The 13,750-nt window shown below is 37.3% G+C and overlaps 1 protein-coding gene and 1 pseudogene across 2 annotated transcripts; one reads left to right on the top strand and one right to left on the bottom strand.

The window, feature by feature from the left end:
• Positions 1–13,750, bottom strand: part of LOC132950661 (uncharacterized) — a 61,865-nt pseudogene that overhangs the window by 9,071 nt on the left and 39,044 nt on the right.
• Positions 9,227–10,073, top strand: LOC132951181 (uncharacterized). Of its 2 annotated transcripts, XM_061022942.1 has the most exons (3): positions 9,227–9,573; positions 9,654–9,807; positions 9,951–10,073. In XM_061022942.1, the coding sequence occupies exons 1-3, from the start codon at positions 9,392–9,394 to the stop codon at positions 9,966–9,968; spliced, it is 354 nt and encodes a 117-aa protein (XP_060878925.1). In that variant the 5' UTR covers positions 9,227–9,391; the 3' UTR covers positions 9,969–10,073. The 2 variants fall into 2 exon arrangements, with proteins under 2 accessions (XP_060878925.1, XP_060878924.1); XM_061022941.1 differs by having other exon boundaries at positions 9,654–10,073.

The raw sequence follows: 13,750 nt of genomic DNA, 5'->3' as shown, positions 1-13,750 counted from the left end.
ACAAATTATTTTTTATAAAAAAAGGACCAGAAAATAAACTAGTTCTTTTTTTCAAGGAAAAATAACAAAATTGTTCGGAACGAATTTCTAGTTCCAGTAATTTACACAGATAATTATGTAAATAATTGAAATTAAGATATATTATTTTTAATGTGTATAATGTATATTGCTAGTTAGTGATTATTATCGAGTATCGACGTTAAGACAATCGACATACGTTGGACAACAATTTAATTTTGAAGAAAATCTCAATTAGTATTATAAAATATGTACCTACTTGTTATCTTATGTATATAAAAATCTCGTGTCACGGGATAAACTCCGAAACTACTTGGTCATAATAGGTTAATTTACAAAGGGTTGAATTTGTTTTTTTTTATTCATCAGATTTTATTACGGTTAGGTTAAGATAGGATTTTGTATAAATTGATTTTATTTATCTACCGTAGATGGAATTAAGTAAAAACGACAAACTTGGTATAACTTTGATACTTTAGAGTTAAATCATACTGTTCGAACTTGCTGCCGTTCTTCGTGCAACATTTGGCAACCGGTCCGCGAGACGACGCATCTAAAACTATAAAAAAAACGAAGTCGGCGACACGAAAAATGGCCCCTGACTGTCACGAATCTAGCGGCCGTTTTGCCTCAGTGGTCCACAACGTAATGTGTATTACGAGTGGCACTGCGACAGCCACTCAGTATGCGGTATAGGTTGAGAACCAATTGCTATCGGGTGGGGAAGCAGTAGCGGGTCGCGGTACACAGGGGCCAGTTTTGAAGTTTTCCTGTCGCCGACTTATAGACTTTTTCGTAAGCTCCAAAAGAGCAGACCGTGCGTCTTTTCCGTACACTCCAAGAGAGCCGACCGTCCGTCGTTCGACAACCACGTGTGGTGCGAGGATAGCATAGTTGTGCATTATTATTTCGTGGTCGCGCCGTCCGGCGTAATATTGTGATTGTGCATTCGTATGGTGCAGTGGTCGGCAACCGGCGGCCCGCGGGCCGCATCCGGCCCGCGAGTCTATTAAATACGGCCCGCTTTAAATTCTATAACAACGAAATTTAATTGAATATCATATCAAAAAAAAATCATATTGTATAAATATAGTTGAACGTTTCTATCAGTCATATAATAATGGATTTATAATTGTGGATATACCTTGACACTTTGACAGTTACCGATAAGATAGAGTAGATACGACGAGTGTATTTGGGTTATAATTTTAATTTTCGATTGTGCTCAGTAACATTGCGTTTTTCATACGGGTATGTGCGGTTTGCGTCGTGAGTAATTTTTATAACATTTTAATTTATATTTTATGTCTTATATTAGTAATCGTTTATTTGGCTGTTAATTTAAATTTTAAACTAGTTAAAATGAATGTCAGTAAAAAAAGAAAAATAGATTCTGAATGTCGTGTATTTCAACATAAATGGATCAATCAATACTTTGTTATTGAAAGTAAAGTCATGTGCCTTGTTTGTCCTAACCTAACCATACTATGGTGTATCCCTCGTGTGACGCTAGTTCGTTCCGTGATTACGTAATTTGCGCATTACGTAATCCGGACACTCGCCGTCGTCCGGTGCCGCCGCCAACAGCCGCCGCACCCCGTTCACCTGCGTGTAATCGCCATCGTCGCAGCTGCAGCTGTTGCAGTCGCCGCCGATACACCGCCCCACCGGCCGGTTAGGTTATATGCCGGCCGGTAATCTATTATCACTATTGTTATCATTACGTATATCAATATTATTCCTTATTATTGTTTTGAGTTGCGCTCGGGAAGAGTCGTTTTCCCGGCCAACAAACGCACATTTGTAGTGTTGATAATATAGTATTGTCAATTATTTTAGACGTGTTGTTATTCATATTTATTAGTCACCTATCCCGCCCAAAGTTGAACACCATTTTCTTTCCTTTCGAGTAGCTGCCCGGCCAAATGCTAGGGAATAGCCGGCAGCCCAAACACATACACTTACGAAGAAATTCCTTTTTTTTTTTAAAAAAGAACGAATTCCTTTTTATAAGGAACTCTAATTTCCTATATCAAATTACCAGAATTTAAAATTTTGGTGTGACCGTAGATAAAAAAATAATTATTGATCGTCTACAATTATGTTGGTTGTTGAAAACTTAGATGTTGTCTGTTTTGCTGTCGACTAAATGCAAATCACTTGCAGTATAGAAATAATAACTTTTATTATGATAATACATATTATGGGGGGTTGACTTTTTATACTCCTAATAAAAACAATGTGCTTGGGCGAGTTGTTTATAATGTGTTTGAGCTAGTATGATAGGTACGATACAAAATATTAAATTATAAAGATTAAAATCAAATAATATTATAATATCAACCTAAACATTATAATAATTGTGGCACGAATATCAGTATTGCGCGAACGTAAGAAACTTGAACTCGTTATAGTATTGTTACTGTTAGTTATCAGTGTAACGTTTCAAATATGGATGTTAAAATTGAAAAAAATTGTATTACAAAATGAAATAAACGATGCATTTCAATTGAAAATGATAATTTTTTTGAAACTAACCTCTTGAAAACGCATCTTTTCGTGTACCCGAGGAAATTACGGACAATCCCAGATCTGTCGAAATGAAAGGGTTGATAAAATACTGCTCAAACGCATCACAGGATATTAGAAAAGGTCGCCCATTACAAATCACTCACCCTGCAAATAAAGCAGTTTTGCTAAATTAACCTAACAAATTGCGATTTTTACAAGATCGCCAAAATGCAAATGTTATGGCCTAATCAAATTATTATTATTTAATTCCCCAGCCAGCACTTTTCTAACAAAAGAGTATAGGTCTGTTAGCGACACATGATCCCTGGCCAGGCCCGTATAGAGGTTCAAGCACCTCCCCCCCCCGAAATTTTTAAAGTAGGTATATATTTATAATATAACAAATAAACAAAAACTAACTACACACTTAATGTATAAGTGTACAACTGCAGTTTCTTGTAAGTATTTGTACATTTCAAACTAGTCATTAGTCATTACACGTTATCTATTTTACAAAATGACAAACGTATATTATGTTATCGCAATCTTGTCGGAAGACGGACGTCGGACTCAATCGCTTTATAACTTTATAATTGTTCCTATTGTTCCGTGTTCGCCAGTATTGTTTAGTCTGTTTTTCAGAAGTATTCGGTAATGAATAATGATATAAAGCATAACGTGTACTTATTTATATTTGATTCTATTTCTTAATAACTGTGTGTCTGTGTATCTATTTTCTGTTGCATTATATTTTATTCATTTTTTTAAAAATGAAACGAAGTTTGCCATCCCAGTCGTCAATATTTAATTTTTTTCATAAGAAAAACAATCAAACTGAATTGGAATCAGAATTAATAACTACAGAAGAAGAAGTTCCGTGTGCGTCTACTGCTGAAAATTATGTTGTAGAAAGTGCTCTAGATTTACCAGAACTTAAAGATATTGGACGGTATGTAGATGTTAGAATAACTGAAAATAAATTTAAGCACGATTTATTAAAAAATCCGTGGCTTCCTTCTTCAAATTATAATTTTCCGATGGTGTCAAAAAGAAAATTAAAATTCCAAATTTCTTGGTTAACACGGTTTTCTTGGTTAGTTTATTCGAAACAATTAGAAGGTGCATTATGTAAAGTATGCGTGTTTTATTTTCTAATGAGTGCATCGGAAAAGGTTCAAATCAAAAAGTGGGTGGTTTAGTAAGTAAACCTTTTATTAAATGGAAAGATGCTTTGGAATGTTTTAAATTACATTCTAATGTAGAATACCATAATTTGTCTGTTATACGCACTGATGAATTTTTAAAAATAATGGATAATAAAAAACCTGACATCTCTATAATAGTAATAATTGCTATCGATTCAGCATATAAAAACCTAATTTTGGAAAATCGTGCCAAACTGGTTCCAATTATTAAAACAATTATTTTTTATGGTCGTCAGGATGTCGTCCGGGGTGTCATGTACTCATGCCATTGGGAAACTATATTTTTTTATATTTGTTTAGTTTATTTTAAAATTCTTTTCGATAATATTTTTCAGGATTGACTATGGCTAAACGTAAGATTTATTAAAATTATTTTTTGGTTTATGATGATGGAAAATTCCAATACCTTTTCTTTGTAAAAATAGGCCAATCAACACAATAATGCATAATGCATAATGCACACAATCAACAAATCTAATACCAATTTATTTTGCAGTTCCACTTCTCAAAACTCCAGTTACTGGCTACTGTGAGGATAATATTCTAGGAAAAACATTTTTAGAGGACTTGATATCTAAGAAATAAATTACTGATAAATAGAGTAACGTTGCATCATTTTGTCTAATTATTTTATGATTAATTCAATTGTCTAATACAATATAATATTAACTTTATTCTTATTATATAATGTTATATAATATATATCTAATATAACTGTTTATGAGAGTACCAACAAAGTTTCTATTTTGTCTATTTGTTTTATGAAAAATTCAACTGTCCAGTTGAATTAATATATTAATTTGATTCTTATTATATTGTTAGGTTTTTTTGTCAACTCCCAACATATATATGAATTGAATCATTATTATTTCTATTATTATTACCTACTATTAAATTCTGAGCGGAGCGATAATTAATACCGAGTGATTCTTTTATTTGTTTGATAAACAACACTCACTGGTTTTTATTTCAAAAAGTGTAAATTTTTTAAAAAAATTTTTTTTACATAGTTTCAAGTCGCTTATAAAACAACGTTTTTATATAAAAGTTATATTTTTAAATATTTTTTATCGTTATAATTTTTTAAGTTTTTTACTTTTTTGAATGACAACACAGGGTTTTAATTTTCTATTCCAAAACAGAATATTTTTCTTAAAAGAATCACCCGGTATATTGATTTTAAAATTATGTGTTTTTATTTTTTTTACCGTCATCAGTGGGTAACTTTTTGATAAGAATGTTTTAATTTTCTACTTCAGTATCTTTTCTGGTAGGAAAGTGAATATAGTTTATAATTGGGGAGGGAAGAAAATAAAAAGTAAAAATTCCCAGTAGTGTTCAACTTATTTATAATTTTTTATACCTATGTCAATAACATTTGTTTCGTAAGTTTAAAATGCTTGAAAATTGCTTACAAATATTCTAATAAATTGTTATAATAGCAGCTGAAAAGTTAAAAATATCAAAGATCCATAAGTATGATTTTGTTTTATAAGTTGAAAATTATTTTGTACGTTGTGACGATCAGAGTTGGGTGACCAGTTGACCATCGATTGTACACATTAGGCTGCAGTGATAAATATGTTGCGTGTGCGTGCGATACCGACTTTGTCCAGTGGGTCCAAGTCCACCGATCGACGACAATACCTGCAGCCGGTGCGGCAAACGCACACACGCTCCACTCTTTCGTCTCCACGATCTGGGCCATACCGACTAATACCGTGTGTAGGGATGTCGGCCAATTAATTTACATCTCCACATGCTCTCTCTCTCTGTCTCTTCACTCCCACTATCTCTGTCACCTGTCGTCATTTTCGTGCGTTTGCGGCCGACTAAGGGCTACTAAGGTCTACAATCATAGTTTAAACCTCGGTTACGCTTAACCCACTGATTTTACCGGCCGAATTCGGTGGCTTAACCTCAATTTAACTATTGTAATACGGGCCGCGCATACACTAGACCCGGACCGACGGAACCAAATAATTTTCAGTCCGAATTGTTTCTGGTATAGCTGCATTGATTGGCCCCGAATTTTCATTCCGAACTAAAATATAAGCTCAACAGATGATTAAATAATCATATTATGTCGTGATTTGTGATAATAATGACAGTAAACCACATATTGTATTTTCTACAATAATTTTTCGACAGTTGACGAATGCAACTAGTGCATGGTATGCAGTTAAATACATTAATAGATTAGAGAAAAATATTTCCTAGACGCAGTATGGTAACACGGTTTATTGACGACCTCTGGCAAGCTGATTTAATGGATATGCATTCTAAAAAAATTATGGCTTTAAATTTATATTAGTTGTTATAGATACATATACACTTTTCTCATTGAACGTACTGTAAAAAAAGTTGGGAATAAAATGCTTGTTAAATAGTTAGGTTTTGATTCAAGTCAAAATTAATGGATAGCATCATCAGATATTTTAAAATAATGTTTTTTGTGTATAATATTTTTTTTAAATCAAAATTAAATATTTCACATTATATCCTGATCCTCGATAGCCTGTTTTTGAAACGTAATGTATTATAGAACAGTTTTTAGTTTTCTGACTTCTAACAAATCTTGAAAAATGTTTTATATAACAATCATGCGATGTTTCATCATTATTGAACAATAATAGATCGAAATGTTTTTTCTTTTAGTATCACATATAATATACAGAAGAAAAATATGTTTTTTATCATTTAAACTATAAACATTAATTGATACATCGTTTGTACGTTCAAATTTTTTCATCCGACTGATTGGCGTTGGAAAATCAATAAAATTAAAATCTAAACCACTTTTTTTTCTAACATTTATGATATTTTTTATTTAAATAAGTTTCATACGATCGATTATCCAAATTGGATAGTATTGAATATTTAAAACATTTATCATCGTTATTTTTTACAATTATAATTGCTCTTTTATCATTTATATATTCAAGTAGATCTAGGTCCTCCCCTGTGAGGATTCACCATATTAATTCTCAATTGTAATACATAGTTATGGATCCTTTCGCTAAAAAATGGTATAATTACTAATTATTCATAGTAAATTTAAAAAAATTAATTTAACCTGATCTAAACCTTTCACGTTTAGATTTTGCTGCCGTAATAAAATCTAACCTTTTACCGAAACAATGCTCTCGCCTACGAAAATTCGTAACATATAAATCACCATATTTTCGACATATTATATCCATTTTTTCTTCTCTTAATATAGCTAATTTCGCATTTAACTCTTTCATATAAGAAAAATTTGGTTTAGAGTTTGTTCTACTTAAATAAATTTTATACGTCACAAACGCTCCTGCTTCCGAGGTTGGCACCCGCGACTCGCACCACAGCAGACAAGGATATTACAGCTAAATTAAATTATACAATTATAAAATATATACAAACAATTTATTTTGGAACGAATATTACCAAACTGACCAACAACGAATAACAAATACTAATAAACAATTTTTGTAGTTAATGGGGAATCCATGAGCCTCATTGAAGTCGAGCTGACGGCGAAGCTGGAGACGATCTGCCTTTGACAGGTTAGGTTAGGTTAGGTTAGGTCCTCCCCTAACCTAACCTGCTGCTCGCTGAATGGCTCAATCAAGGAAACAACTACGAAGAGCAAGCCCCCGAGCTGAGATCAGTATCCTTGCGGTCAAGGATCACGACTGCATGCAATTTTGCCCTACCCGCCAGGCAAACCCCTAAACAGGGTAAGCCACCCATACACTGGTGGAACAACGAGATTAACCTCCTACGCTTGGAATGCATTAGGGCCAAACGCGGCATGGTTAGGATGGTGTCTCGCATTGCCTGCCTACGGTAACACGCGCGTGCCAACTTTGACGAAGACCGAGCCAACACCAAGCTGGCAAGAACAGGAGATGCATACCGCGAAGCCAAAAGGCTACTGAAAGCGACGATCTTCCACAGCAAAAAGGCCTCCTGGAAAGAGCTGATCCTACCGACCACACGGTACTATTCACTGAAGCGGAGGTCGACGCGGCCATCGCCAGGGCTAAGAACAAAAACAAAGCGCCCGGCCCCGACTGCATCACTGGCAAAATACTCGCGGCTGTCCACAGGGCTGACACGCGAATCATGGTAGGTCTATATAACGACTGCCTCCGCCATGGCATTTTTCCCTCGGAGTGGAAGACTTCCAAAATCGTGCTGCTGAGGAAAGGAAACAAGCCTGAAGGAACACCGTCCTCTTACCGCCCCCTCTGTCTGCTCAACGATGCTGGGAAGGTGCTTGAATTCCTCCTAGTACAAAGATTGGAGGACCACATTGTACTGAATGGTGGCCTATCGCCGATCCAGTTTGGGTTTAGGAAGAAGTTGTCCACCAATGATGCAGTTCGCATGTTCCAGAACACTGTTGTCCAGGAGCTGAACGACGGGAACTTCTGTGTTGCGATCGGAATTGACATCAAGAATGCGTTCAACTCCATCGAATGGCCTGATATCCTGTCGGCCCTCAAGAGATGGGACGTTCCCCCATACGTATACAATATGTTTCACTCATATTTTTCGACCAGATCAGGCACAGTGTCCTACGGCAACACACATGGAGGAGACATTAATGTCGAAATAACAGGAGGTGTCCCACAGGGTTCAGTCGTCGGTCCCCTTCTCTGGAACATCACCTTCGACACTGTCCTCAGGGAGGAATTACCACGCGGTGCTAAGCTCCTGGGATTCGTGGATGACACCCTCGTCGTTGTCTCGACAAGGACGGTCGCTGAGCTGGAAGCCACAGCAAATCGGGCACTGGCGCAGGTTGGCGAGCGCATCGCTAGCCTCGGCTTCAGCATTGCCGTTGACAAGGCAGAGGCGGTTTTATTCACGTACAAATACAAGTACGTCTTGCCGAAACTGCGTGTAGGCGGAAGCCCCATCCTCCTGTCATCAGAGATGCGTTATCTGGGAATGACTATCGACAAGTCACTCCTGTTCAAAAGCCACATCCGAAATGCCGCAGCAAAGGCCGAAAAAATCGGCAATCAGCTGTCTAGGATAATGCCCAACGTTGGTGGCCCCCACGAGGACAGGCGGAGACTTCTGTCATCTGTCGTACATTCGGTGTTGTTGTACGGCGCACCCAGCTGGGCCCATACCCTCGACGTCGCTCCCGTAAACGTCAAGTTGCTGAATAGGACACAGCGCAAGATCCTCCTGCGATGTACCAGCGCCTATTGCACGGTGTCGGAGGTAGCATCCAATGTCCTCTCGTCGACTCCACCCGCTGACCTCCTCGCTAGGGAGCGTAAAGCCGAGTTTGACGTAAGACGGACGGGGCAAGATGGCCTACCTCGTTATTAGCTGAAGAGGCTGACCGTCGCTAAATGGCTGGCGAGATGGGACGACGCTGGCCCCGAGAGTCCGGGACAAAGTACAAGGAGGCTGATACCAAACCTTACCAAGTGGTGCGCCAGAGGCTTTGGTAGAGTAGACTTCCACCTATCCCAATTCCTCTCCGGGCAGCATATAAGCAAACCATACATTGCTAGAGACCCATAGGAAATAGAGAGCTCTCATTGGTCCTATTACATTTGTGATAACATGATAAAATTATCAATATTTTCAAATTTTATGCTTTTTCTAATTAGAATAGATTTGTTAATTAACATTTTTAATTATTTAATAAAATGATTTACCCACCATCATTTAAATATGAAATTGTCAAAGATGACAATGTAAATATAACTTTAAGATGTGATGTGAAATCTATGGAAGACATCAATGTGTGGGTTGCTGAGTTTGGTAAAATAAATTATTTAAATTGGAACGTTAGAACTAGTGTTCCAAATGGGCAGCGAATTGTGTGTTCGTAAGTATTTTATATTGTATTTACATTACTATTTATGTTGTAGAAATCTTAACTAAAAAACATCTTTAAACATTTTTTAGAAAAAACTTTGTTTGTCAACATAGTGGATTTCAGAAGCCTAGTATATCTGAAAATCAAAAAGGAATTTCGAAAAATGCTGAATGTCCAGCTAAGGTTAAGGCTGTTATTAAACTGGACACAGTATCTACAAGGAAGAAAGATCCATTTATTAAGGTATTTATAAATTCAATTAAACTCATAATTAATTTTTTTGTCTTTTTGTTTAGCTTGTGAATTTGTCCAGATCATCTATGGTAATATATTATTCTGATACTATTTTCATTTTAATTTTCACAATTAGTTTTTTTTTTTTGCAGACTCCAAATATGTGTTAAATTTGTGAAATAAAAATGAATTCTACATTTTTACAGATTGATTGACAAGTCATAGTAAACAATTTATGTTATGTCTGTCTGATAAAAATAAATTGGTACTTTAAATTTGTGTTCATTATTTACTAACAAATAATACAGACTATATTGTATTACACTGTTTCTGGTATTGTATTACACTGTTTCTGGTATAGTATTGTAAACAATACATCCACAATATTTTCCACTGTATTATACAGTCTTTATTGTATTACACTGTATATTATACTTTAATGATGTGATTTAAAAAATAAAAATTAACAACACTTAATATGTACTTAACAATTGGTAATAAGCAATAATAATACAAGCTTTACAATAAATAGATATTTAATATTTATATTACAGAAAGGTTTAGTATGTTACATAGAAATATATAAAATTAATTAATGTGTGTTCATTATTTATTAACAAATAATAAAGTCTATATTGTATTACACTGTTTCTGGTATAGTATTGTAAACAATACATCCACAATATTTTCCAATTAATGATGTGATTTAAAAATTAACAACACTTAATAATTGAAAATAAATAATAATAATAATAATAATAATATAAGCATTACAATAAATATGTAATATTTATATTACAGAAAGGTTTAGTATGTTGTATAGAAATATATAATCATCATACCCATACTATAAAATCTGGTACTACAAAAGGTAGCAAACGGTTATTAGCTGGTAGACCTCCATTAGGAGAAAATGTTGCTAAAAAAAGGAAAAGAAATTTGAACCAAAATATTAATTGTAATCAACCTAATGCTAAAAGTCACGGTTCACTTTAAATACCTATTTGTAATTTTAAAATTTATTTTTAATTTTTAGTATTTTAAAACTGACTATAATATGTATCTATACACTTAATTCGAATTTGAATTTTAACTAGAAAACTTATACTTTATTATTATTATGAACTGTAGAAATTGATTAGATGTACATACCTATACATGTAATTTGAATTTTAACTTGAGAACTTATATTTTATTATTATTATGAATTGTAGAAATTGACTTGATGTACATACCTATACACGTGATTTGAATTTTAACTTGAGAACTTTATTGTCATTATATTTTATATATGAATCATGTATTCATGTATGAACTAGAAAAAGCATAACATTTGAAAATATTGATAATTTTATCATGTTATCACAAATGTAATAGGACCAATGAGAGCTCTCTATTTCCTATGGGTCTCTAGCAATGTATGGTTTGCTTATATGCCTCCGGGCATGGCTGCTTCGGCAAATACCTCTACCGGATTAGAAAAGTCGTCCATCCCGTGTGTGTTGACTGTCAGGACCCAATGGACAACGCCGAGCACGCCATTTTCAATTGCGATAGGTGGTGGCATGCAAGAAGGGAGTTGGAAGCGGAGTTTTCGGTCAACTTCACACCTGATACCACGACCGCTACAATGCTCAAGTCGCTGAGGCACTGGACCGCCGTCGCCAACCTCGTCCACCGGATCATGTCCACCAGAGAGGAGGAGGAGCGAGAGAGGCAAAAAGAAGCTATTTAATTTAGTTAAGACTTATTTATTGTGGGCCAAAGTCCAAATTCACTGAAGGGTTAGAGGCCCTCCACAATTGTAAAAATCTATTATGTTGTAATTGTAATGTAATTTACAAATAAACGATGCAGGGGAGCTGGCGAATTGCCACACCAGGTATTTCCGGCCCCCTGCGATACCGTAAAAAAAAAAAAGGTCCTCCCCCGGCGGGGCTCACCTTGACGCGGTGAGGGAGCTTGCGGGCCTTTAATGGCCCTACCAAGTGGTCCCATACCCGGCTGTGACCTTAACCGGTTGGAGTTGGAGCACAGAGAGCCGGTCCTTACCTTCACTGGTAGGGATCGGCAGGCTCGGAGCCAGCCCGCACACACCACAAAGGCTCTGAACCGACCCTGACCTTAACCAGTTGGGGCCGGCAAGGTCGGAGGTAGCCTGCTCCCAGACGAGCAAAGCCCTAAGAGAAGGAAACCCCTGACAGAAAAACCCGGTTAGAACTGTCCTCAACAGTCTCTGCGGAAGGCGATTAACTCCCGAGAAGCAGCAAGATCGGAATCAAGGGACTGGACAGGACGCAACGGGGGCCCGGTAAACCCCCGCCAAGGCACCGACCATCTGTGGGGAGCGGCGATCCCACAGATTAAAAGCTGTTTGAAATATGGAAGCATAATGAAAAGATATTTCTACCTCAAGTGGTGAACCGATCTCATCGGAGAATCCACCCTCTTCGGAGGCAGGCCCCGAGGATTTTTTTTTTTTGGGGGGGGGGGGGCGTCCATTAATCAATCTACAAACAAGCCCGTCAAAGCTTAATGCCATGCTGACTGCCTCGAGCACCAGCAAAGTGAAGCAGCCATGCATTCAGGCGGCCATAGGTAACCTTAAGAGTACCATCAAACATCAATATAAACTAATCAGTGGCATACTTGCGGCTATTGATCACCTGTCCACGTGTCAAGAAAAAACCAAATCCCCAGTAGTAATAGAGGCCATCGATCTCGCTATTAAATTGACAGAGAACCTTAAATTGTCCACAACCAGCGTTCACAGCTCGTTCTACGAGGGGAAGAAGGCAGGAATCAGAGGGTCCAACAACCAGAAGGTAACAGCAGCCGGGGTTCTGCCAGCCCTGGAGGAGAACAGAGCCGCCATCAACAAACTCAGAACGATGATGGAAAAGCAGAGTGAAGCACTAGGGCAGCTGTCACAACAAATGTAGCAGCAACAACAACAACGGAACTCGCACGATGCTCAACCATCTGACCAGTTAGCCTTCCCCAAAGTCCCAAAAGGACCGCAGAGGAAACAGAAGAAACAGAAGTCACAGCATATGACCACTGATGTTGATCTGAAGAAGGACATACTACTGCGTCAGAGTCACCCGCAGCCAGGCACATCTATAAATAATTCGGAATCTGAAATGGGGGTGTGGAAAGAAGTCACCAAACGCGGGGCGATCAAAAATCCCTCCAAGGCAACACCAAATACAACCACCAAAAAGAAGACCGACGCGGAGGCCTTGGTCCGGAGGCGAGCTCCTAGGACGGAAGCGGTAACAATTGCAGACCCCGCAGACGGCGAAACATACGCCAGCGTGATGATACTCGCGACTAGCTGCATCGATCCGCAAGAACATAGAATCCAAATCGGGAAAGTACGGCGCACCAATGATGGAGCTATTCTCATGGAGGAAACATGTTTTAAATTGTAATGCATAATGTAGGATAACCGTATGGGGGTAAGCCGGGGAATTGTCCCGTCGACCCCAACTGTATGTTAAATTATTTGATAACTGATTTTCAAATAAACGATGGCGGCGTCGCGGACGTAATGCGAAAGCAGTCCCAGTGGCGCTGTCGATTCATAAGGTTAAAAAAAAAAAGAGTTTAGGTTAGGTTAGGTGTAGCGAACTGCTGGAGTATAGCAAACTGCCATGGATAGTTAAACTATTCACCATAAATGCACAAACGGTGCGAGAAAAACAGCACGGTGAAGGAAAAACTATCGGTCACCACAATTGCGCAAACGTGCTTTTAAAGGCAAGAAGGCCTTTGTTGACGAAGCGAAAAGGAATGCTTCGCGAGCCCACACTTTCTTTTACAATAACGATAAAGAGGCTGATTGATATGGCGGCCGGAACGAAAGCTGACTACAGACAACACAAACGGAGGTGCCTCACTTGCCTCACCCCCAAAATCGCCACTGGTTTTGAAGCTATTATAATAATAA

This window comes from Metopolophium dirhodum, chromosome 8 (assembly GCF_019925205.1).
Source record: "Metopolophium dirhodum isolate CAU chromosome 8, ASM1992520v1, whole genome shotgun sequence".
NCBI lineage: Eukaryota > Metazoa > Arthropoda > Insecta > Hemiptera > Aphididae > Metopolophium > Metopolophium dirhodum.
Note: the sequence above shows the minus strand (reverse complement) of the source record. Positions and strands in the feature narration are given on the sequence as shown.

Bases quoted from the DNA above. Each gene is read 5' to 3' on its own strand.
- LOC132951181 (XM_061022941.1), top strand. From the start codon at position 9,392: ATGATTTACCCACCATCATTTAAATATGAAATTGTCAAAGATGACAAT. The intron at 9,574-9,653 runs GTAAGTATTTTA...AACATTTTTTAG, and splicing joins GGGCAGCGAATTGTGTGTTC to AAAAAACTTTGTTTGTCAAC.